This window comes from Sceloporus occidentalis, unplaced genomic scaffold (assembly GCF_023333645.1).
Source record: "Sceloporus occidentalis isolate IW3139 unplaced genomic scaffold, rSceOcc1.0.p SCAF_8, whole genome shotgun sequence".
NCBI classification, from domain to species: domain Eukaryota; kingdom Metazoa; phylum Chordata; class Lepidosauria; order Squamata; family Phrynosomatidae; genus Sceloporus; species Sceloporus occidentalis.
Genome location: NW_028316988.1, coordinates 4231913 through 4255713, shown reverse-complemented (window position 1 = coordinate 4255713; position 23801 = coordinate 4231913). Strand labels below are relative to the sequence as shown.

Below are 23801 nucleotides of genomic sequence, written 5' to 3'. Positions count from 1 at the left end.
ACCTTAGGTTCATAAGGACCATAAGTCGGAAGCGACTTGAAGGCACACAGCAGCAACAACAACAGCTTCTACTGAATCTCCCATTAGTCATCTTCACTGGATGATCCTAGGTGCTAGTACAGTGATGGTGAACCTTTTGGAGGCTGAGTGCCCAAACTGCAACCCAAAACCCACTTATTTATTACAAAATGCCATGTTCCTCTGGCTTGCTAGTAACAAACTCTGGCAAACTCTATGCTGGGGTGACGGTACATGTGCCCGCAGAGAGGTATCTGAGTGCCACCTCTGGCACGCGTGCCATGGGTTCACCATCACTGTGCTAGTATAATGAAGAAGGGTGCTAGAGAATTGGTGGGTTAAGTAAGAAGATCACATCAATGGGAATATTCATTTACCAGAAGTTAGGACTGTTCTTGGGAATATGGTCTGTTTAGAGGGGGCGGGTATATATCATATATCGCCTTAAGGAAAATTAACCATTAGTTACACTGCTAGAAACGGCCCTTTCAAAAGGGTCCAGGGTGGCATCTTCATAAACCTGGTAAGAATCAATGGGCAAAGAGTAGCCTTGGAAATTAATGAGGCAGTTCCCTCGCTTGCAGCCAGTGGCTCTCCTCAGGACCATTAACTGAAGTGCTAAGCAATTAGCTTTTTCACACTCACAGCCTTTCACATCTTCCCAGGCATAGCACACAAAGGCGACAGATCTGCTGTTTTATGTGTTGCTATGTGCCTACAAGTCGTTTGGGACTTATGGTGACAAGGTTTTCTCGTCAAGATTTGTTCAGAAGGAGTTTGCTTTTGCCTTCCTGGGGCTGAGAGAATGCGACCACTCCAAGGGCACCAGTGGGTTCCCATGGCTAAGCAGGGGTGCCAACCCTGGTCTCCAAAGTCTTAGTCCAACGCTCAAACCACTGCACCACACTGGCTCTGCTGTGTATTTGTACAGGTTATTAAAAGAGGAGGAAAACATTTCCCAGGATTTATGGCTGGGCTTTAACAACAGTTTCAAAAACAGATGCACTGAGGCTCACTTGAATGCATTAGACCGAATAGCCATTGACAGCAAGGGTAGATATGCACCTTTCCAGAAACAACGCTGTAGCCAACAAGAGTTTACAGCAGCCTGTCGTACATCACTCAGCTACACTTCTGACATGGACTGCACATTTCTCATGTGTCCTTTAAGGCTCTGCCCTGGCAGCCTGCACATTGCATCCAAGACCTTTTCCCTGTGATAGGAGAAGGAAATAGGATCTGATTTGCTTTTCAAGAAGGCCCACCAACTGGTATCAGATGCAAAATAGTGGCTCAAGAAGGCAGGCTGAGCACTTGTTCGGCGAAAGCATTTCGCCAAAGCTCCAGTAGAAGCCACCTGATGCCATTGACCGCAATGCAAAATACTGTTACGTTGGAGCTTAGTTCCCAATGGAATTAATGGGATAGAAAAACATGTAATTATGCGCTGAATTTAGCCCGTCTCACTTTCTTTCATTCCTGTAGTATGGTAACTCCTCTTTTCTTCTGGTTTTAAATTTAAACATAAATTTGACTTTGCTTCCCCTGTCCCACCCCACATCTCTCCCTCCCCCCTCGTCCCCCATTTGAAAGCACTGAAAGGACCCTGTGGCTTTTTTCCATTTGTGGGCTTATTTTAATCTCAGTTACACCAGCCTACTCTCCTTACCTCCTGCCATGTCCCTGAGCTGTAAGACAAAGGAGCGTTTACACTAATAAAGTGCCCGGCCAATGAAGGCTGAAACAAACAGCTCAGCAGAGAGCGCATAGAATTGAACCTTAGAACATCCTCCCATCAGTCCTCTCCCCAAAACCAATATTGACTCAAGACCCCTGCATGGCTGCTTTTAGCCAGAAGATTTTAGCACACAAATTAAAATTCTTCACACAGCCGGCCCCGACCCCCTGCCCCAAAAGATTGAACTGGAGCGGATGTGAAAACAATATGCCTCTCGCTATGGCTCTCAAGATGGAAGCAAACCCAAATGGGACAGCAAAAGAACCATCGCTTTCTGGGATGATATGTAGAGAGATCTAACCAAAAGAAAGACGTTGGCAACATGAGCGTTTGGAGACTTCGAGTTAGGTCCTCAGATGCATTTCTGGGATGGTGTAAAAGAGGCCTAGGTCTCCTAGCTAAAAGCTTAGGGTCACCTTGACAATATGGAAGACTAGAAAAGAAAAGAAATATTTTTCTCTTGTTTGGTTTCTTCTGTTACATCATCATCATCATCATCATCATCATCATCATCATCATCATATTTGCCGTGCTCCATATAAAGTCCCAGAATCAAAGCATTTCCTTACAGTTCAAGATCCTGTAGCTCCATTGGAAACAAAAATACATATCTTACAAAGGGAACTGAGTTTGTCAGACTGATCTATGTTTTTCTTTTTGTCCACCTGATCTCATAATATAGGAAGCATGGGCCTGTTACAGACTGCCAAAATAAAGCTGCTTCGGATCTCTTTGGAGGTATGCTATTTAAATGACGCATGGGTCCTAAGAGTCCGGAGGTCGCACCAAAGCCACACTCAATTCCTAAGCACCGGAGTGCAGCTTTTGGTGCAGCTTCCAGATTCTTAGGACGCATGCATCATTTAAACAGCATACCTCCAAAGAGACCCGAGGCAGCTTTATTTTGGCAGTCTGTAACAGGCCATGGTCATTTTTATGCCGCATGGAATTGTAAAAGTATATCATATTATGTGTGTAAAGTATTTTATGTTCCCAGAGTAACTAAGTGATTGCTGATCTATAAAAGATGTTAATAGCATGCCGCCTTTGCTGTTTCTGAAAATGTCAATTAAAGAACAGGGGGATTTTTTCTCCTTCCCATGGTTTCAAAATGTCTGAAAATTTTACATTTCTAATGGATTGAGATTGGAGTTGTGATTTGAGAAGGAAAAAAGGCTTCCCCCTAAAAACCACCAGATTGTTTTCAGTTTGGAAGCAGTGATGTGGCTGGACCTTGGGCCAAGTCGGGTGGATAGATGGGAACGAAACCGGGGTCATGTCAAAACAATGCCTTGTTGACATCACTCGAAGGAACACCTCGTGAAGTAGGAATTGAAGGAGGTCTTGGTGGAATATCTCACCCCTCAAAGAGGAGTCTGAACTCTTCTTCTGTTTCCATCCTCCTCTCTTGTGATGTGCATTCATCACAAGGAGCCCATTCCCAGGAGGAACATCATTAGAGGAGCCTACTGTTGGAGGCCGGCCGCCATTTTGCATCAGGCGCACTCGCGTTGCGAAGAAGAAGCCAGGCCCTTTTGTGAGGTGGGAGCCTAGGGTGAAGGGAGACAGCTTAAAGGAGCCGGATTTGGTGAACCCATCTCATTAGTTGCCACATGGCATCATTATCTCACATTAGCGACACTCTCGCTACAGTAATTGGGAAGTCTCCGGAATGGCCTGGCGACCTTTCATTACTGGGGCCGGCTTTTTCACCCTCTTTAATGCGATTCCTCTTTCTTTCTTTTCCCCTCCTCCGTAGCCCCTTCAACGCTGGACCTTGTTAAGATGCCAACGTGGGAGAGAGCACCAAACCCATGCAGAGAGGTTCCAAAGCAAAGGGATGAAAAGGAAGGAAGATCAACAGTCGCCAGCGACTCTTATTTCCTCGGAGTCTACTGTAACCCATCACCTGACCTTTGACTGCAAGACGCCAGCTGATGAAGTACGCCATGCAGGGAAGCAAAGCAGCCAACCAGCCCCTCGGAGACAAAGGAAGGAGAAGAGGCAAAAGGCTCAGGTGGGTCTTTCTTGTGGAGAAAGAAAGAACAGGACAGATTGATGTTGCATCCACACTGCAGAAATAATCCAATTTGAAACTACACTCGTCCCTCCATATTTGCAGCTTTGATATTTGCAGATTTGATGAATATGTTCTCTCTATCTAGGTCCTCCAGTGCAACTCTATAGTCAACTTTAACTAAAAGTTGCACTGAAAGACCTAGAGGTTCCTAGAGAGAAGACTCTACTAGGCCTTTGTAGCTCCTCCAGTGCAGTTCTATGGTCAGGGTCTGTCGGATGTTGACCAGAGAGTTGGACTGGAGGACCTACAGATTCCTAGAGAGGTGTCCTCTCAGGTAAAAACATATGTTTTTGTTATTTGCGGTTTTCCCATATTCACGGGGGTCTTGTGCCCCTAATCCTGGAGGGACAAGTGTCTATAATTCCCAGAATTCCATAACATTGAGCCATGGCAGTTAAAATGATGCCAAACTGGATTATTTCTGCGGTGCAGATGAAGCCTGGCATGCTTCCTAAAAAGCTGGATGCTGTTATAATGCTATTATTCCACTTTTGCTGCTACAGCTGCCTTCTGCAGGATCCTGGGGTTTGCACTTTAAGGAGCGGCATTTAGCATTCTCAGCCAGAGAGCTTCTTGGCCTTGCTAAACTACAAATCATAGAATGCCACAGGAGGCAGCCATAGCATTAAACGCAGAATAACAGCACTATAACAGTGTGGTGCAGTATTGCCCTAAGAAAACCTCAGGCAACTTTGGTGAAACAGCTAAGTAAGTAGGTTATAATAACTTATCCCTTAGTTAACCACTACTGGAGATATGTCTACATCCCAAGTCACAAGTCAGTGGCAGTTGGTGGCTCCCAGATTAACATCCTCTGAACAATAAAGAAGTCATCTAAGCTTCTGAACCTATGTCAGCAATAAGATGCAGCACCCTGGAGAGAGCCATTATGTTTGGACTAACACCTTTAGGGGATTCACTGTCTGACGGATATTGGAGCAATCAGCCGTCAAACATTACATCTCTGTGACACAACTGATATGAGATCAGATGTTGTTGGTGTTGGTGTTGTGTGCCCTCAAGTTGTTTCTGACTTTTGGTAAGCCTAACGTAAATGCATCATATGGTTTTCTTGGCAAGAGTTGTTCAGAGGAGGTTTGCCTTTGTCTTTCCCTGATGAATTGAACCTTGGCCTCCAGAGTCATAGTCCAACACTCAAACCACTATGCCATGCTGGCTCAAAAATGTAGATATTTGAAGCAGTACCAGTAGAGCGAAGGGGTGTTTCATCCTACCTTCCCTCGATGTCATTTTCTAGACCAAATCCTGCTCATGGAAATGGCACCCAATTTAAATCAGGCAGTCTCCTCCAGTCTTGTTGCTCCATTCAGAATCGGAGCTCCCTGTTCCCCCTACAAAATAAAATTATGTGCTGTTTGATCCATCCGCAATATAAGGATGGCGATAGTAGGGGTGGTAATTCTCACAATGCATAGGGACACTCCACAGTGCAAAATTGTATCGGGCTTTTGATGTTGTTGTTCATAGAATCATAGAAGAGTTGGAAGAGACCACAAGTGCCATCCAATCCAACCCTCTGTCTTGCGGGAACTCAAAGAATCCCTGCCAGATGGCCATCCAAAGACCTCCAAAGGAGACTCCCCCATGCTCTGAGGGAGTGTCTTCCTCTGTCAAACAGTTCCTACTGTTAGGAATTTCCCACCATGTTGAGATGGAATCTCTTTTCCTGGAGCTTGCATCCATTGTTCTGGGTCCTAGTCTCTGGAGCAGCAGAAAACAAGCTTGCTCCATCTTCAATATGACAGGGCTATCATGTCGCCTCTTAACCGTCTCTTCTCCAGGCTAAACATCCCCAAGTTGTTCCTCATAGGTCATAGTTTCCAGACCTTTCACCATTTTGGTTGCCCTCCTTTGGACACATGTGTATGCCTTCAAGTCATTTCCAACTTATGGTGACACTAAGGCAAACCTATTGTGGTGTTTTCTTGACAATATTGGTTCAGAGAAGGTTTGCCATTGCCTTCCCTTGAGGCTGAGAACATATGATTTGCCCAGGTGGGTTTCATGGCTGAGCAGGGAATCGAACCCTGGATTCCAGAACTGTAGTCCAACACTAAAACCACTATACCCTGCTGGCTCTCACTTAGAATCAAGAAATCATAGAGTTGGAAGAGACCACAAGGGCCATCCAGTCCAACCCCATTCTGCCATGCAGAAACTCTCAATCAAAGCATCCCTATTGACAGATGGCCATCCAGCCTCTGTTTCAAGACCTCCAAGGAGGGAGACTCCACTACACTCCAAGGGAGTTTGTTCCACTGTCGAACAGCCCTTACTGTCAGGAAGTTCCTACTAATGTTAAGATGGATTTCTTTGCTCTTTGGAGGATGCCAACGCTGGCAATTCCAGGGTTAAGTCCCTTCCTTCTCTCCCTCTCTTCTTGAAACTGCTGCTTTAATTCAAGCCAGATTGAATTTCGGAAGGCAGCAGCTGTGCTCCCTTCCCAGGAAATCCTCCTCTTTGCTCCAGAGGGGGAGGTGAGGCTGAGGTGGTCTGCCAGGGGCTACTGGGTGTGTGCTGCGATGGTGGTGACCTGACACTCCACCCGCATCCCCCCATTGCACTTTGAAGCCAGAGACAGTAGGTGGGCCTGGGCAGCGGAGGGGCGGAAGAGATCAGGACAGTCTGGCTTCCATGCTCACCCCCCTTTCCGCTCAGAAGGCATGTTCTGCTTGGTAGGCCTTGGCGAGAGTAGAAAGGTGGGGGCAGGAAAGAGGAGAAGGGAGACTTTCATGGGGACTAATTGAATCCTGCAGACGTGGAACAGATTCTCACTCGGATGAAGGAGTGCACACAGCCACAGTGAGGAACATGTCCAACCGACAGAGGAAAATAACCAGCCACAGAAGAAGAAGGGGAAGAACAAAAAACACATGTGCTTAGTTCTCCCTCTGCCCTAGGATGCGATCCATGTCCAGAAAATGTCTCCGGAGGGTGTGTCAACCCTCTGGAGAGCCAGTGCGGTTTGCACAGAGATGAACTCCACCATGCAACAACTGCATTCAAAGCCCACCATGGCCAAGGACTTTGCAACAGCCCCATGACTCAGAAAAAGAGCACACATGTTTCGCACAGTGCCACATTCGGTCCTTAGCTAAAAGGGTTTCACAGGCAGAGCATCACAGAGAGCTCTTGCCAGTCCCCACAGATGAAGCCAGGTCAGATGGCAACTTGAATGCCTCTGGGCTACATAGACCCTTCACCATTTTGGTTGCCCTTCTTTGGACACGTGTCCGAGGCAGCTTGGATGCATCTGGGCTACATCGGCATGACAACTTTTCCATGATTTGGAAGGGACTATGATTGTTCCTGACCTAGTGTCTGGGCTCCTAGGAAAGGCTGTGTGTTTAGATCTCCCGCCTTGCTCCCCCAGCACTGAAATTCACTGTCCTGGAGCTGTGGTCCCATCTATCTCTCTGTCCTCGAGTGACACCTACTGACCAAGGCAGACAACAGACGTATTAAAACAACAAGCATCTTGTGCCACCTTAGGTCTCTCACACACTCCACAGTTAGAGCCCTCTGATGCTTCTTTAGCTAGCATGGCTCCATGCTATCGAATCATGGGATATGTAGTTTTGTGAGTTTTCTGCTGGTTTATTTCAATCAGTTGTTCGACATAAACAACGAAGAGGAACATGTGTTTGTTGGTTTCTTTCTTTGTTTGAGAGGATTCTCCTACTAATCCTGGAAGATAGTCCGCAATCTACGTCAGAGGTTGCCACAAGTTTCTAGAGCACCAGAAAAGTGACTAGGACTAAATAGACAGGTCCCTACATTAAGGGATTTTTCTAATTTAAGGGATTTTACCATTAAAAGCCAATATAGGAAAGAGGTAGGGATTAAGGCTGCATCCATGCTGCAGAAACAACCTGGTTTGAGACTGCTTTAAGTGCCTTGCCTCCATGCTATGGATTTCAGGCAATTGTAGTGGACTACAATTCCCAGAAATCCATAGCATGCAGCCAAGGCACTTAAAGCAGTTTCAAACCGAGTTATTTCTGTGGTGTGTTTTGGATTTGAGAAAGAAGATTGCAGTAATTACTGCAATGCATATTTCAGTTTAGTTAGAGACAGAGAAAGCCACCTTATAGGAAGTCAGCCCTTCAAATCGATAAGAACCCTATGCACATCCACTCCTATTTATTTGCACCAGGTAGGAGAGAAGGCTGCAACACAGATCCCTCTGCCTTTTCACTTAATAGAACCATTTAAAGAGGAGGGGGGAATTTATGCTTGCCTGGTACAAAAAAAAGCTAAGCTGGTCCCAGGAGGACCCTGAACAAAGTCATTTCATGCCCCAATGATTTCCATACTCCACAATGTTTGCAAATCGTATTGCTTTTACCCAGCATGGCCAGCCGATGGCACCCTTCATCCAGACTCTTTACTGCCCAGAGTCTCTAAGCAGGACTCAAGGTTTGAAGAATATGTCACCTTCTGTTTAAATTACATTAAGAGAAACCACAGCTCCCTTATTGTATAATTATCTCAAGGAGAAGATCCATTGTCAAGATGGACCATCGCATTGCATGTGGCCGCTGTTGTAGCTTTCTAGTCTTAACGTCTCAAATATTATGTATTGAAATATTTCTATTTTAATACATAATATATGTATCATGAGCTCTCAAGGCAGCATATAATTTAAAAAGCACGTTAAAAACATAATAATTTAAGCAAGATAAAAGCATATTAAATAAACCACCAGGTTAAAATAGCAGAAAAGCCCCAAACAGTTAAAACCATGCACATGAACACCTTAAGAATAGGCCCTAAAGGCTTTAATAAAAGTGATGTTCCTTTTCTTTTTTTAAAAAAAGATCTGCTTATTTCCATTTATACAATAAGTAAACTTTAACATCTACTTAAATTACATTTTGTATTCATTTAACCCTCATACATACACTCATACAACTTTAATCTATCTTGTGTAACCTTTCTATCAACAATCATATCCCAATCATTACTTCCTAAGACTATCCATTCACCAAGTATTTTATCTTACTTCGCTTCAGTTTTATGTATATCTGATTCTCTCTTTTAACCAAATTTACATCTTTCTTTCTTCTTCCATTTGTTTAAAGAAGGGGGGATACACAGTATTCCAGGTGAGGCTTGACCAAAGCAGAATACAGTAGCACTGTTACTTCCCTTGATTTAGACACTATACTTCTATTGATGCAGCCTAGAATCATATTGGGCCTATTAGCTGCCGCATCTCACTGTTCAACTTATGTTCTACTTGGACTCCCAGATCCCTTTCGCATGTATGTAGTCTTGTTAAGCCAGGTGTGCCCCATCCTATCTCTATCTATCTATCTATCTATCATCTATCTATCTATCTATCTATCTATCTATCTATCTATCTATCTATGTGTTTCATTTTTTCTACCTAAGTGCTATCTTACATTTCTCCCTGATGAAGTTCATTGTGTTAGTTCTGGCCCAGCTTTCTAATCTATTCAGGTCATGTTGAATTTTGATCCTGTCCTCTGGGGTAGTAGCTACTCCTCCTGCTTTGGTATCATCTGCCAATTTGATAAGCATGCCCTCTATTCCTTCATCCTACTCATTGATAGAGATGTTCAACAGCCCTGGTCCCAGGACAGAACCCTGTGGCTCCCAACTAGTTACTTCTCTCCAAGATGAAGAGGAGCCATTACCAAGCACCCTTTGGGTTCGGCCGTTCAACCAATTTCAAATCCACCCCACAGTTGCATTGTCTGACCCATGTTTTAGTCTGCATTTGAACTTCACCCTGTCCCTTGAATTGCTGCTCCATGCCATAGCCATCAATGGATAATAATTTATTCCCATAAAAGCTTGACTTGCTAATGCAATATCCTCCAACATTTCACAGATGAAAATGGGATATGTCTGGCCAAGACTAAGTGCTTACAAGGAATCAGTGTGGTCAAGATGGCAAAATGTATTAATGAGGAAGAGCACACAAATTAGGGTTACATTGGTGCCAAAGCGTATGTTTCTCAGCTTTCCGAAATCTGTTTTCATTTCAGCCTTTGGTTTCTGCGAAGCTTATAAGCTATGTGATAAAGGCACATCGCTAGCCCCTGGAAAGTTAGCATTGAGAAATAAATGCATCTGTCCTTAGCCTATGTTTTTGGGATCCTTGTGGAAGAGAGATGGGACATGTTGAAATCCTGTCTGGTGTCTGGCACTGTGGTTCTTACAGTAATACTATTAATAGCATTTCCCGCTTTCGGCCTTTGAGTGGCTGGCAGCAAGACTTGTTGTTTTCTGTGCCTTGTTCAGTGGTTTCCTTTTTTAAAATCCGACTCAGCCCTTTTAGCCAAAAGGAAGTTTACCATAACCTGTGTGTGTGTGTGTGTGTGTGTGTAAAAGTGTGTATGAGAGAGAGGGGAAGTGGGTTAATGGGAAAGAGAAATGTCTATGGCCTATGCATTATATATAGTTGCCTGGTGGACCTATCGTATGGCAACCCCATGAATTTTATAGGGCCTTAGGAAAGGAGTATACAGAGGCAGTTCCTTCCTCTGAAACAGAGCCTACAGCACCTGCAATTCATTAGCCGCCTTCCATCCAAGTACTAACCAGCCCTGACCCTGCTTAGCTTCCAGAATCAGACATTGCAGGGTATTTTGGCACAGGGAGGAGAAGAAATGCAACATCACAATTTATTCATCAAGCTGTTCTGAAAGAAAAGAATGAAATTCTCTGTCCAGTATATTGTTGTAATTTATATAACTTAAGAGTCTTTCTAGCTCAACAGTTCTTTCTCTGTTGCACCCAGACAGATGTATGGATTTACGTTTTTGCATGTATCTCTCCCCCTTTCTGCCAATGAGCAAAAGACAGCTTACGTATCTCTCCTCCTCTCTACTTCAACCTCACAACAGGCTTGTGAGGTAGGACAGGTTTCCTTAAAGTCAGAGAGAGTGGCTCAAATTCACTCAGTGAATTTCATGGCTCAGTAGGGACTATGGCTGCATCTACACTGCAGAATTAAGGCATTTCTGGCTCTGCTTTAACTGTCTTGCTCAGTGTGATGGATTTCTGGGGTTTGTAATTTTATGAGACATTTAGCCTTCTTGGTCAGAGAGCTTTGATGCCACAGCAAACTACAATTCCCAGGATTCCATCGGATGGAGCCTTGGCAGTTAAAGTGGCGTCAACCTGGATTATTTCTGCAGTGCAAATGCGGCTCTAGATAGGAGGCTATGGGTTAGTTGGTGAGCAGAAGGTAACACACTACACATTCCTGGACTTGATGTAACATTTCACATGCAGTTGTGGTAGAGTCAGGAGACAAGTGCCCTACTACATTCAAAGACTGAAGTCTATTGAGGATGCATGCCTGGGAAATGAACTGTGTGAAGAAGTCAATGGAGACAACGGTGTGTCTGTTTCCGTGTCACATTACAAACAAACCCGGCAGGCAAGTGGAGAGAAGTGCATTTCTCTTTCTGTCTCCGCATGATGTTGAAGCACTTTCATTCTCTTTTGGTTGTGAAAGCATGGGAGAGGGTCGTAAAAGCATCCCTTTTGCCAAATGAATTTTTCCAGCTTGGCAAAAGGGACACTGTGACTGGGTATGTGAAAGACTGAGCTAACCAAAACCTGGGGGATCTGGCTGTGCCTACCTGTCAGCATGTAAGCCATGGCAGGTTTTTGGAGTGGGACACCAGCCCCTGGCCTGAAAAAGACTTCTAGGAAGAGGGAACAGAAACTCTCAAACACATGCATTTGCTTAAAAGCCCCTTCCTTTCCCCCATGACGGCAAATTGGGGTTAGTGGTTTAGCAGGTAGGGAGTTGTTGCCCTTGATCAACAAGGGCACTCAGGGCGGCTGCTTTGGTGCCTCTGTGAGAGGGCTGTTTGCCTTCTATTTCTGTAGCAGTCCTTTGCATTTATAGAATTTCATGTGACCGGTTCAGGAGGGAGGGGATTATTTTTGGCCCGTGAAAGTAGCCTCTCCAAACATTCACTGCCTGCGCTCCCAGGGCCAAGTGTGGTGGGCACAGCACCACCATGCCACGCCGGGAGGACTTTGCGGTGCTGCCCCCAGCATTGCACCATCTATGGCCTAGTCCGCTTGCAAGGTAGGGACTGCTGCAGCATCTTCCACTTGCGCTGGGTTTGTTTCTGCTTCCTTCTTTTTGCCTGTTTACTCCATAGTTGGCCTTGCAGAGATGCCCTCAAAAAGGTTAGCCACCTCCTTGGGTAACCCAAAAGGTCATGCTCTCCAGTGAGATGGGCATGGAGAACTCTCACCCAAAGAAATCACTGATACTAAAGGAAGGGGAGCCTGTAGGAGGTGAAGCAGAGAGTTAAAACAGCCACTGGCATTTCTGCCTAAGGGCCTTGGGAATTTGCTAGACACAAGGCGGAGGAGGCCTTGAAGGTCACACACTTGCCATAATGTCTGTTTGCGAACAGGACGTCTGCCAAGGTGAGCGGTGGTGTGGTGTATCTGGTTGCGGAAAGGCTTTTCTAGTGGATACACCCCAGTTCTCTCTTAGCTCCAAGATCAGGGGCTTATATTGTACACACTAGGATCCCCATCGGAAAAGGCAAAGCCGCCCTTTGCTTTTTTTGCTGGCCCTTTCTTCTTTCTTGGTGCTGTCATTTTCTTTCCCTTTTGCTGTTGGAAGCTAGACATCCCTGTTGAGCCACAAGTTGCCCACCCCAGTTAGGAGAAGAATCCAAACAGGAACGTAGCTAGGATTTTAGGAAGGGGGGGGGGGGTCCAGACTAAGTGCCACCATTATAATGGGGCTTGGGTGCGGCGGCACAGCAGCACACACCATTCATTTTTCTAATGGAAGGGGGGGGGGTCCGGACCCCAAGAACCCTCCCCCCCCCTTGGCTACGTCCCTGATCCAAATGCCATATAGAAACTATGGATGCAGGGGTGTTGTGAAGGGACATGAAACAAGACAGACAACTAGTAGCGTGTCTGTGCTTGGGATTTCCTTCACCAAACTTTAAGCCCACTCTCAGCTCCTCCAACTGGGATCAGGGGATAAATCAGGGGATAATACCACCAATCTATCTAAAAGGATGACTGTTAGGTTTACCAAGACAAATCAGGTATGCTTTGATTGAGATCTCCTGCATGGCAGGGGGTTGGACTGGATGGCCCTTGTGGTCTCTTCCAACTCTATGATTCTATGAAAATAAATGGTGCTCTTTGATAGCTGCTTCCACTAGCAAGGTAAAGGTGTCCTTTTTCTAGTTTCACTGAAATGCATTCTCCTATGTCTCCCCTTTCCTTGTGTATTTTCCCAGATGGACAACTTTGAATACAGCATCCAGCTGAATGACCGGGATTGGGCTGAATTCTACTCGGCCTCTGAAGAATGCAGCTTGAGCCAGCCAGCCTTGGCCACAGATGAAGAGCAGGTTCTCAGTGACATTGAGGAAGGGGAGTGCGAGGAGATCAGGTTGACTGGATGGAGGGTGGACCCTCTCCTGCCCCATGACACTGCCAGCTGCCTCTCACATGGAGCCTCCAGCGCACACCTGCTTCCAGAAGACCTTTTGTCCGGCAGCGAGGACGAAACAGATCTAGGTTCAGTCAGCAGATTTCTGTGCAACGACAACCAATCTAGCACGGCTTTTCATCCGTCTTCCGGGACCCAGGAGAGTCTTTGTGTCACTTTGAAACCATTGGAAAGTCAGCGTGGGATGGCGAGGCCGGCCTCAGAAAATGAGGCTGTGTTTGCTGCCAAGGAAGGAGAACCTGAGACAGGAGATTGGGCCAGAAATCCTAACTGTGCCTTACCAGCAGTGGCAGTCCCTTCCGTCCAAGAGGAACACTTGCAAGAGCAAAGCCCAAGGAAAGAAGCAGTGGAGAGACCTCTGCAGAGGAGCTTGGATGCCCCAAAGGGGATGAATGGCACAGCAGGAGAAAATGGAAGTGACCCCATCTCTTTGCAGTTACAGCCCTCCCAAAATGATGCCTCACAGACTGCCTCTGTAGACACTCAGTGGTCGGAGAATCGTGGGGAAAGCACAGAGGAAAGGGTGAGTAAGAGAAGAGAAGAGGCTCTAAACAGCAAAGGTGAGAAAGAAGCTGACCGTAGCAACAGCTTAAGCTGCGGCATCATAAAAGAGAGAGACCAAGTTGGCCAGGCGGAGAGCTCTCCTTGTGATAATGTGGTACCACTCTTTCTAGAAGGAAACCAGTATGTAAGACCAACACAAGAAGCTGATTCGAGCTATGATGAAACATTAGCTAAAGGAAGAGAAACTGCTTCATTAGCTGGAATGGCAGAAAAGGACAACGGTGGAGAACCATGCTGCAATCTCAGCATGGCTGAGCCTTTCGAAAAGGAGTCTCATCCTGTGATTCAAGGCGGCCAGAGTTATAACTTTGGGGGGAAGTCTGTACCCTTTTGCCTGACATCTCAGGACTCTCCAGAAACTCAGGAAGAAAGAAGAAACAGGTGGGAGGGGGTAGGAGAGGAAGGACCAGTTTCATATTCTGTCCCAGAGTTGCCCAGTATGTATGGGCCTGAAATGTATGAATATTTTTTCGCTGACATAGACGAGGCCCGTATGAATAAGGATAGTGGCAGAAAAGGCACAGCACCCATGACATTCCTCAGCTCTGGCCCTCAGTCAGCTCCACCTAGTGGCACAGAGGACCCAAACTCTGAGAGGGCTGGCGATGCCACGCACATCTCCATCCCTGAGGTCTACGAACACTTTTTTGAAAACAGTACAAGGGACAAGAGAAACTGGAGAGCAGTTTTCATCAGCATGCCAGCCTCCGAGGCACGGAAAGCTGCAAGGGCTTTAAAATCCTTTCTGTGCAGACGTGCGCGCCATGTCAGGTCCCAGCCCACGACTCATGGGGCTCTGGTCCGGAGAGCATCCCAAGGAACATTGGTGCTCCTGTCACCCAGGCTCTTAGATGAAGTCCACCCAAGGCCAGAAGACCTACAAATGGCTGTAATGGAACCAGGTACCTCACCTTTTTCCTGTTGTCATGGGGTGTGTGTGTGTGTGTGTGTGTGTGTCTGCTTTTAACTGCTTGCTGTGTTAATAATATATTTCCAGAAACACCTTTTGAGGAAGGGGCTAGTCTGCATATGCACAGAGGTTTTCTGCCATTAAAAAATATTAAGTTGCTATATTTCACCTGCCAAACATGTCTCAAGGCACTATGCCCAAAGCGCTGCAATGTTTGGAAACGTGTTTGGAAACTCCTCTTGTGGTTCACAGCTTGTGCCATGGTTTCAGGACCATCACTGTCAACGTTGTTGCTGTCGCGGTGACAATAAATGAAAATGTCTCTCCTGCGAAGGCGGAAAAAACTGACAAATAATAATAATAATAATAATAATTTCTATTTCCCGCCTCTCCCTGCGGATCGAAGCAGGATTACAACCGGATAAAATACAGTCATCAATACAAACACAGTAATTGGACTGTGCCAAAAACAACCCTAACCCCAGTACAATAGTAAAGTTAACAATTAAAATTCTCATCTAATCATAATCAATGAACTGGAGCATTGAGGTGGATGAAAAAATACACTGAAATGCTAGGCATTGGGCTAGAAAAGGAAGAGAAACGTATGCATAAACATCAAGAAATTGAACCATTTGCTTTGCTAGTAGTTTTCATATTTATAAACTGTGGCCTGGGTGCTTGCATAAGAAAGCCACCTTACCTTGGCGGTGACTAATTCTTCAGCTCTTTTTTAAGGATGGATAGATACTCTAGAATAGATCAACTCAGGAAACTGGCACATAAAATGAAAGCCTAAGGTTTTACCACTTTAAGCACCTTAAACACTGTTTTAGACTCACCTAGCAATTTAATCTAACCATTTGTAGCAGTTTAGAGCCTTCCAAAAAGTTGTATGGTTGGTTGTTGTTTTTTTAACCAGGCACAATTTGCTGCAGAAGTCCTATAGTTTGAAGGTGAAATTTAATCCTTATAGTGCTATAGTTCAAAAATACCATTTTATTTGCACTATAGCAGTATGACACTAAAACGGTTTTTAAAATAAAAGATGTGAGAACAAGACGTTTGGCTTCAGTGTGTCTCCGAGTTAAAAAGAAACCCACTTGAAGGTGGAAATAAAATGTTGCAGATGGTGCCAGAAGTCCACAAATACTAATGTCACAGTAAATTTGTGACTCCGTGTTTTAAGTTTTACAACATGCTTTGAAAGTTAAAACCTTTGCTGCTCAGTCCTATGGATGTTTACTCAGAAATAAGCCTCCTGGACATGCTCCCAATTTAAGGGATTGGACTTGCAGCCATGGGTTAGGAAGGAAGAAAGAAAATATCTCAGATGCTAAAGGGATATGAGGAAACACAGCAGATTGAACCTTGGTCCTAATTAAGAGACAGATCAGCATAAGACCTTTCAAAACTGAATGGGGAACCTTTGGCCTCTGAGATGTTTTGGCCTGCAACTCCCATCAGATTCACCCAACACAGGCAATAACAGATTGTGGGAGATGTAGTCTAACACAGCTGAAGGGCCATAGGTTCCACATCTCTGGTTCAGAAGCTATTATTGGTCCTGGATCTCTAAACAGAAGAGGTCTTTTTTGTTGTCCTTGCTCTACTGTCTGGGGCAGTTATAAAGTGATAAAGAGTATATGCCAATAACATCAATGCACGAGGGGTCAGATTGGAACTGTGGTCTCATATATCCACTGCACCATTTGTAATCCATTATATTAAGGCTAGATGGAGCCATGTTCTCTCCCACTTACTAAAGCCTTGGTATATCTAGAAATGCACTATCCAGATGTACAGTAAACTGTACTGACATGACATAGAAGATAGATAGGGGCCTATTAGTAGATCTCTGGATGGTTTGCAGCTCATCAGCGGTAAAGGTTTCCAACTCCCAGTTATTTAACCACAGCAGCAGCAAAAATCTCCCTGACCTCCACATCCGCATGGCTGAAATGAAGAACGTTTGCAAACTGCAAGTGCGTTCTTGCATGGAAGGACAGTTCGTTCTTTCCATTCTGGTGCTCAGAACAAATTATTGGGCTCACGGTCCTTTCATTCTAACTGTATATCTTTTGCATCGGGTTCCAGTTGGTGGATCTTGGTATCTAGTAGCACACAAAACACATACAAACACACACACAAACAGAGTAGATCCCATAAACCTGAAATCCGCACACTGAGCTTCCACAGCAGCCCCGTGCCCCCAAACCAGTATTTCCCTTAGCATAATACATAGCAATTTTGTGGAAATTGACATTTAATAAGATGCATAGATGGCTGTATCTCAGAGGAAGGAACTGGTAAAAAAAACCTCTGCATATTCCTTGCCTAAGAAAGACCTATGAAATTCAGGGGGGTTAACCATAAGTCAACAGGCAACTTAAAGGTGCGCACACACACAACACACATGTATAAATGGCTAACACAGATCCTACTCTGGAAAGTATGAATAGCTTTTGTTAACATCCCAGGGCATATTACAGGATTGGGATGGAGAGGAGTGGAAAGAAAGGCACAGAAAGCCAGGGTAGTTTGTGCTCAGGCTGTGTCTTGGCATTGAAAAGGCACAGCGTCGACTGCCAGGTTATTAGAGCCTGGCAACCTGGCCGCACGGTTCAAACACGGCACCAGGAAGCTTCTTTTGGAAACCCTTTTGATGGGAAAACCTAGGGGGAAATATAAAAAGCTTGTGAGGATCAAAGTGCAAAGATTGGAAGGACTCATGCATTAACATCTGAATTTTTTGTGGGGCTGGCAGGAAGGGTGAGAAGAACTGCTTTAGGCTTTCTTGGATAAGGCTTCGTTTCCTCTGCAACAACAACAAAAAAACCATGTTGATTCTGCTTTTCATCCCAGAAAGGCCCCTCCAGGCAGTTCTCACGCACAGGGACATGTGCCTAGGCTTTGTGGCCTTTGCTTCGTGGGCCGTGAAGACCTCCGACCTGCAAGCCCCGGACGCTTGGAAGATTGGTAAGGCATCACAGGGCCCCTGTGTGGGAGGTGCATTGCTCCTGGTGGATTTGGGGAAGGGAGTGGATTTAAGCTTGGGAGATAGCCCAGGAATGTGAACATACTGGTTGCCTCTTGGAACAAAGCAGAACAGATGCCTGGACTGGTTTCTCTCTTTTTTCTTTACCCATATTTTCCCCCTCTGTCCCTCTCCTGAAGACCATCTCTATCCTTATCCTCTTTTTAAGGTGCTCCCCTTTCGTAAAATCAGTGGTTCCTTGCACACAAAAGAAGGGGGGACAGGCTTAACCCATTGCTAAAAGAAACTTTACATATAGAGTATATTAAGAACAAGAATTACCTGCTCTAGGCCTTTCCATTTATGCTGTACTGAACGTTCCTGAATTTGGAAGAGGTAAGTCTCAAGCGGTTACTCAAGCAGGGACATAACAGGTGACACTTTTGCCAATTCTCTGTTCATCCAACATCACCTGCTGCAGAAATGCAGGAGAACCTTCCTGATAGGAAAGCATTAAGCCCAGAGTAGCTGCTCCTGCAGAGATCCTGCCTACTGTTATGACCCTCCTCATATTCTGTCGCCTCCCTGCATAAGGAGAAATGGCAGCCTCCTGCCTTCTAGGGACGCGGCTTCTCTGGATGGAAGGCGACAGAGTTAAATTACTACATCACACAGAGACACAGTGTGCAGCCTCCTCAAAGAGACCTCACAGAAGCCTTTGATCAGATATTAATTTATTTCACAACAAATCTCTTCTGTGTACAGTTTGGGGATTATATTAAAATGCCCTCCGTACTCTTCCCTGAGTTACTAGATATGTTTGGCTCTCACAGACTTGCGCACACATCTCTGAAAGGATGATGATTTCTTTCCAATTATTTAATGACCAGCCAGCCCCAAATCAGGAAAGCATATAAGTCTCTTATCACCTTATCACTGTTTGCCTGGCTTTGCATGCCTTGTACTAGAGGTATCAATATCATCATCACGACCACCGTGCCTGACTCTTCTGCATTGCTCAATGTCGTCTTCTTCTTGGCCTTAATTTGATGTAGCACAGAAGGTATGTGATAAGGCTTCTGCATCTCCCTAGAGCCCTTGACACACTAACAGAGACATAGGGTCAGCCCTCTGCACCCTTCTATCCCTTTGCTAAGGCTCCAGAGTAAATATAAAAGGAAGTACAACAGTAAAGTGGCCATCCTAATCCTATACGTATGGATCAAGAACCATGTTTCCCATCACCAACAGTGTTCAGCTAGAGGCACCCAAAAGCAAGCTATGAAGGCAATATTTGTCTTCCATTTCCAAAAGTATTGATATTACACCAGTGACAGTGAGAAGCAGTTCAGCAATAGGACCAATAGCTTATCCAGCATCTCTGAATGTCTTCAAAAAGATGCTGGACAGTTTCCTTCTGGGGATGCTCGAGTTGGACATCCTGCATTGAGCAGGGAGCCATAGGGCTCCTTCCAACTCTATGATTCTTTACCTCTGTATGTGATGGATCCATTGACATATTACAGCTAATAGCCTTTAATAGGCTTATGCTCTATGATGGAGTGTGCACACTCTAGAAATCCCCCCACGGGCCAGAATGCCCTGACCCCCCCAGTTACTGGAAAAACCAACAGGCATCAAGCTGAAGGCTTAGAGAATCTGTATAACTTATGAGACATTGGAGAGAATGGAGGATGACAATTAACTGTAGGTTCAGGACAACCTAAAAGTATCATCTGCAGGTTATGACAAACTTCATGACCACTGATAAGTGGTCCTCTTTGGATGACTATTACTCCTTTTACCAAGGAGCTATGCTTGTTTAAAACTATCATTTGCTATCAGCAAACAATACTCTTCAATACTGAGCAGAGTAAGAACAGACATGTTCGTGTTGACTGTATGCTTATTTACCTGCAGCAAGCATTTGAGACTAGAATCGGAAATGAATGTAAAGTGTAGCAGTATTTCCTCTGAACCTGAGTTCAAATCCCTGCTTGCCCATGGAAACCCACCGCATGACCTTAAGCAAGTCACACTCTCTCAGCCTAAGACGAAGGCAACGGCAAACTCATCTGAATAAATCTTGCATTGCACATTCAACACACATCAGTCAACCATGGGGATTAAGAAAATAAATGCAGTAGATCACATAGGACAGGGTTTGGGATTGGGATAAATCTTTCTGAGAACCCCAATGTTCATCCATTGTTTTTAAAACAAGTCCTCACAATTGCAAAGATACACTTGAGAATGTATGTGACATCTGGAGAAGCCTTGGCTGCCAAAAGAGATCTCCAGAAGATCGGGGCAAATAAAGATTCCCAGAGGGAGAGGTATTCAGTTCCTTATTCTTTCCTCATCGACCCTTGTCTAGAAAAAAAAGTTACGCAAACAGGAAACAATTGCAACACGATTGATGGAAATAGAGAGTGTGCAGATTTTATTAAATATGTATGATACAGGACTTTGACATAGGAGTGTATCACACTGGGGATGATTTCAGCATTAAAGAGAGATTCAAGTGCATTTAAAGCATCCTGCAAATGAAGTGGAAACGGCGAGAAATTGCATGAATGATTATCACACTCAATCGCGCAAATTAAGTGATAACAGAAATGCATTGTTGCTGAAACCCTAAAAGTAAATAGATGTGAATTAATGCTTCTTTGTGCCCACTTTAATGCGCAATGTCCTGTGAAATCATTACGAGGGATTACACGATTTTCCCGGGATATTTATGGGATAAACTTCCGATCTCCGTGTGATAAACTCCATTGAATGAATGCTTTGGCGTAGAATTGTGACAAAAGAATGCACACACATTTGTAGTTTTGACCCAGAGAGAGTCTAGACTGCCTAATTTCTTGCAGACAATGTAACTACAGTGGTCCCTTGGTACTCACTGGGGTTTGGTTCCAGGCATGCTCAACATACAATGCTCAACTCCCATTGAATACAATGGCTAGTAAAATGGTGTCCTTTAGATAAAATAGCAAAATTGAGGCTTGCTTTTTAGAATTTATATATATATTTTAAATATTTTCAAGCCATGGAGGCTTGAATCCATGGTTAAAGGATTTGCAGATATGGAGAGCTGGCTGTCTTTCTCCTTCTTTAATGCATCTGCCTGAGTTGTGGGCACAACTCTTTCTCCCTTCAGTGCTGCTGGCGAATTTCGGCACCCTTTCGGCCATCCGCTACTTCAGGAGGGCAGTCATCACAGAAGGACAGCATGGAACCTAAGACACACAAGTGGCTTTAAAAGCATGCCAGGGTTTCTTCGGAAGCACCGAACCAACCTTTTGCTCTCTTGGATTTCTGGACTGCTTTTGGTGTGACACTCTACTGGATGAAGAGGAAAAGAAGTGAGAGAGAATCTATAGGGGCCCAAGGAAATGCAGCAAAGTCAGGGAGGCACCTCAAACCTCCATTTCTTCTCATAGTTGGGAACGTATCTTCAACCCAAGGGAGAAGGTGGTCTATAAATAAGTCAAGTACCATCTGGTTGGTAGCTTAGTTAGACAGCTGCACGCAATAGACCCAGTGGCTATAGAGTAACTGGAAGGTCTTACCTCCCCCTCTCTCTTTTTTAAAGGAGGACACTGGAAGGATTTGGAAGAGAATTTGATAGTGTTGTTCAAAAAGAAACTAGTCTAGTAGATAAGTCACTAGAAGGGTAGTCTGACTAAATGGGTTGCTTTTAACTAGGAGAAAAGGAAGGTAGGCATGAAAGCAAGATGGAACTATTGACAGCATGTTTAAAAAGAAGACCAAAGGGAAGACGGATGAAAGTATCAGCTGAGGACAGATGCATGAAATGGAAAATAATAATAATAATAATAATAATAATGATTTATTTCTATTCCGCCTTTTCCGCACGGCATCAAAGCGGATTACAAGAAGAACATTAGATACAAAAAAATAATCATACAGTAAGAAAGGTTTAAGAGGGCAATTGTCCCAAACGTAAGAGCCTTTTAAATACAGGTTGAGTATCCCTTATCTCAAAATCCGAAATGCTCCCAATTCCAAAACTTTTTCCATGGGTGGTTGGGGTAGCGACACCTTTGCTTTCTGATGGTTCAATGTCCGCAGACTTCATTTCATGCGCATAGTTATTAAAAATGTACATGAAACAGAAATAAATTTCATGTTTAGACTTGGGTCCCATCTCCAAGATATCTTATTGTACATATGCAAATAGTCTAAAATCCAGTGAACGAACGACTGAATGAATGAATGAATGAATGAATAACCAAAACACTTTTGGGATACTCAACCTATATTCTAAAACATCTAGAAGACATCTAGCCATGTTCTATAAACAAATGAGCAAACGGACATATTCATGTTTTTAAATAGTAGTACATGTAGCGCTGGCCATCCTTTCGACCTGAAGACTTCTGTCCTTTTCAGCAGTACTGGCTAAGTACAGGATTTTGAAATAATAATGTTGATGATAATAATAATAATAATAATAATAATAATAATAATAATAATAATATATTTATACCCCACCTCTCTGTAAAACCCAACCAGGCGGCAGAACATGTAGCTCTTTTTGTTACAAAGGACAATAGGCTGACTTAGGACCGTTAGATTTTGGGAATGTTAAATAAAAGCTTGCATTTGTAAATGAACTTGCTCACTGGGTGGATGGGAAACTACTACAGTTGAAAAGTTCTGTGTAACTTGGAAAGTTTGCAAGTGGAAGTTAGGTCAATAAAAACTACCACTGGTTTTGTGTTTGTGTGCTTTTATTTTCCTACTCCAAGTTTTCTGTTTCTTGGACTCCACTCTTAAGCATCTTTAGGATCCTAAGCGGTGAAGCATTTTGATTCAATGGTGTCACATCTTTACGCACCCACATATCCCATATTCTCCCTAAAGTTAGCTTCTACACTCGCAGTATCCGAAATGTGGAAATGGGTTTTTCCAGCAACAGTATAGTTCTATAAGCAATCCCTGTCTGAAACACTCTACTCTTTAATAGGCAATTAAGACCTGTTAGCCTTTTAAAAACCTTGCTCCGGATCAAGATGAAAACAGCTAAAATTGGTTTGCTGAAATGGATTTACATAGCTGTCTTGATTTTGCAGGGCATCACTATTGGGACTGGGATTATCACAATGAACAAGCCTCTGTATTTCAGCATTTATCACTATAGCAGTGGGTTGGAGCATGCTTTCTTTAGTCAGTGTTTACAGGATACACCTGTTAAAGGCACAGGAGTCCTGACACAAAGAGATGGCAACTATGCCATGGTACTACTTCCATTTATTCGTTCAATCAGGCCCTGAAGCAGAAGAGAAAGACTCCAAGCCATACTGCTGGAAAAGAGGAGCCTTCACAGAGATCTTATCAAAGATCCCTTTAATTTTAGCACAGTCACTGCTTTGTTCTCAGTGGAGCTGAGCCAAATATAGCAATACTGGAGAGGAGATGACAACCGCTGTCTTCATTATGAGATCCAGGTGACATGTAGATCCTTCTCAGGGGGATGGAAAATGAATAAATTGAGTATCATTCTGAAGCCCCAACCAGCGACTGGAAACAAAAGCCCAGGAGTTTCTGCTGGGCTTGTTGGAACAGCAAAGATTCAATGGAAAGCAACCAGCTCTGGCTTGCCTGGAAGCCATGTGTTTATTTCCTTGGCCTTTCAGATCAAGGTTGCTAATTCTTTAGGTTCCATCTAAATTGTGGTGGTTTTAGCCACGGTCTCTGGAAAGATAGGAATAAAATCCTAAGGACAAAATGAAACATAGCGTTAACTGCATGCATTTTTTTGTCTGAGGTTAATAGCAGCATATGGGAAATTTGGGCATTGCTGACAGGCTGGTGGTGAGTTTAACTCTTTCTCTCCTTGCCTGAATACTGACAACAATCTCCTGTCTGAAGCTGCCACTTAGATATCCAAGGAAGCTCCCATTTCCTTTAATGGGATGAACAAAGACAGGTGAGCAATTGTGATTGCCTGGGTGTTTTTGGACTGCAGCACCCACCATC

General features: G+C 44.3%; 1 protein-coding gene across 4 annotated transcripts; it reads left to right on the top strand.

The window, feature by feature from the left end:
* The first annotated feature begins 3710 nt into the window (after positions 1-3710).
* Positions 3711-22525, top strand: PERM1 (PPARGC1 and ESRR induced regulator, muscle 1). 4 transcript variants are annotated; one of them, XM_089534265.1, is made up of 4 exons: positions 3711-3773; positions 13127-14807; positions 17681-17794; positions 20956-22525. In XM_089534265.1, exons 2-4 carry the CDS (start codon positions 13127-13129, stop codon positions 21036-21038), a joined length of 1878 nt encoding a protein of 625 aa, XP_089390391.1. In that variant the 5' UTR covers positions 3711-3773; the 3' UTR covers positions 21039-22525. The 4 variants fall into 4 exon arrangements, with proteins under 4 accessions (XP_089390391.1, XP_089390389.1, XP_089390392.1 ...); XM_089534263.1 differs by lacking the exon at positions 3711-3773 and adding an exon at positions 11842-11937; XM_089534266.1 differs by lacking the exons at positions 3711-3773; positions 20956-22525 and adding exons at positions 11842-11937; positions 20843-20945.
* Positions 22526-23801: the final 1276 nt, after the last annotated feature.

What these genes read in the sequence shown, in the direction of transcription:
- PERM1 (XM_089534265.1), top strand. Translation starts at nt 13,127, where the DNA reads ATGGACAACTTTGAATACAGCATCCAGCTGAATGACCGGGATTGGGCT. An exon ending in AATGGCTGTAATGGAACCAG is followed by an intron (nt 14,808 to 17,680) that starts GTACCTCACCTT and finishes TTTTCATCCCAG; the next exon opens with AAAGGCCCCTCCAGGCAGTT. An exon ending in CCCGGACGCTTGGAAGATTG is followed by an intron (nt 17,795 to 20,955) that starts GTAAGGCATCAC and finishes TTCTCCCTTCAG; the next exon opens with TGCTGCTGGCGAATTTCGGC.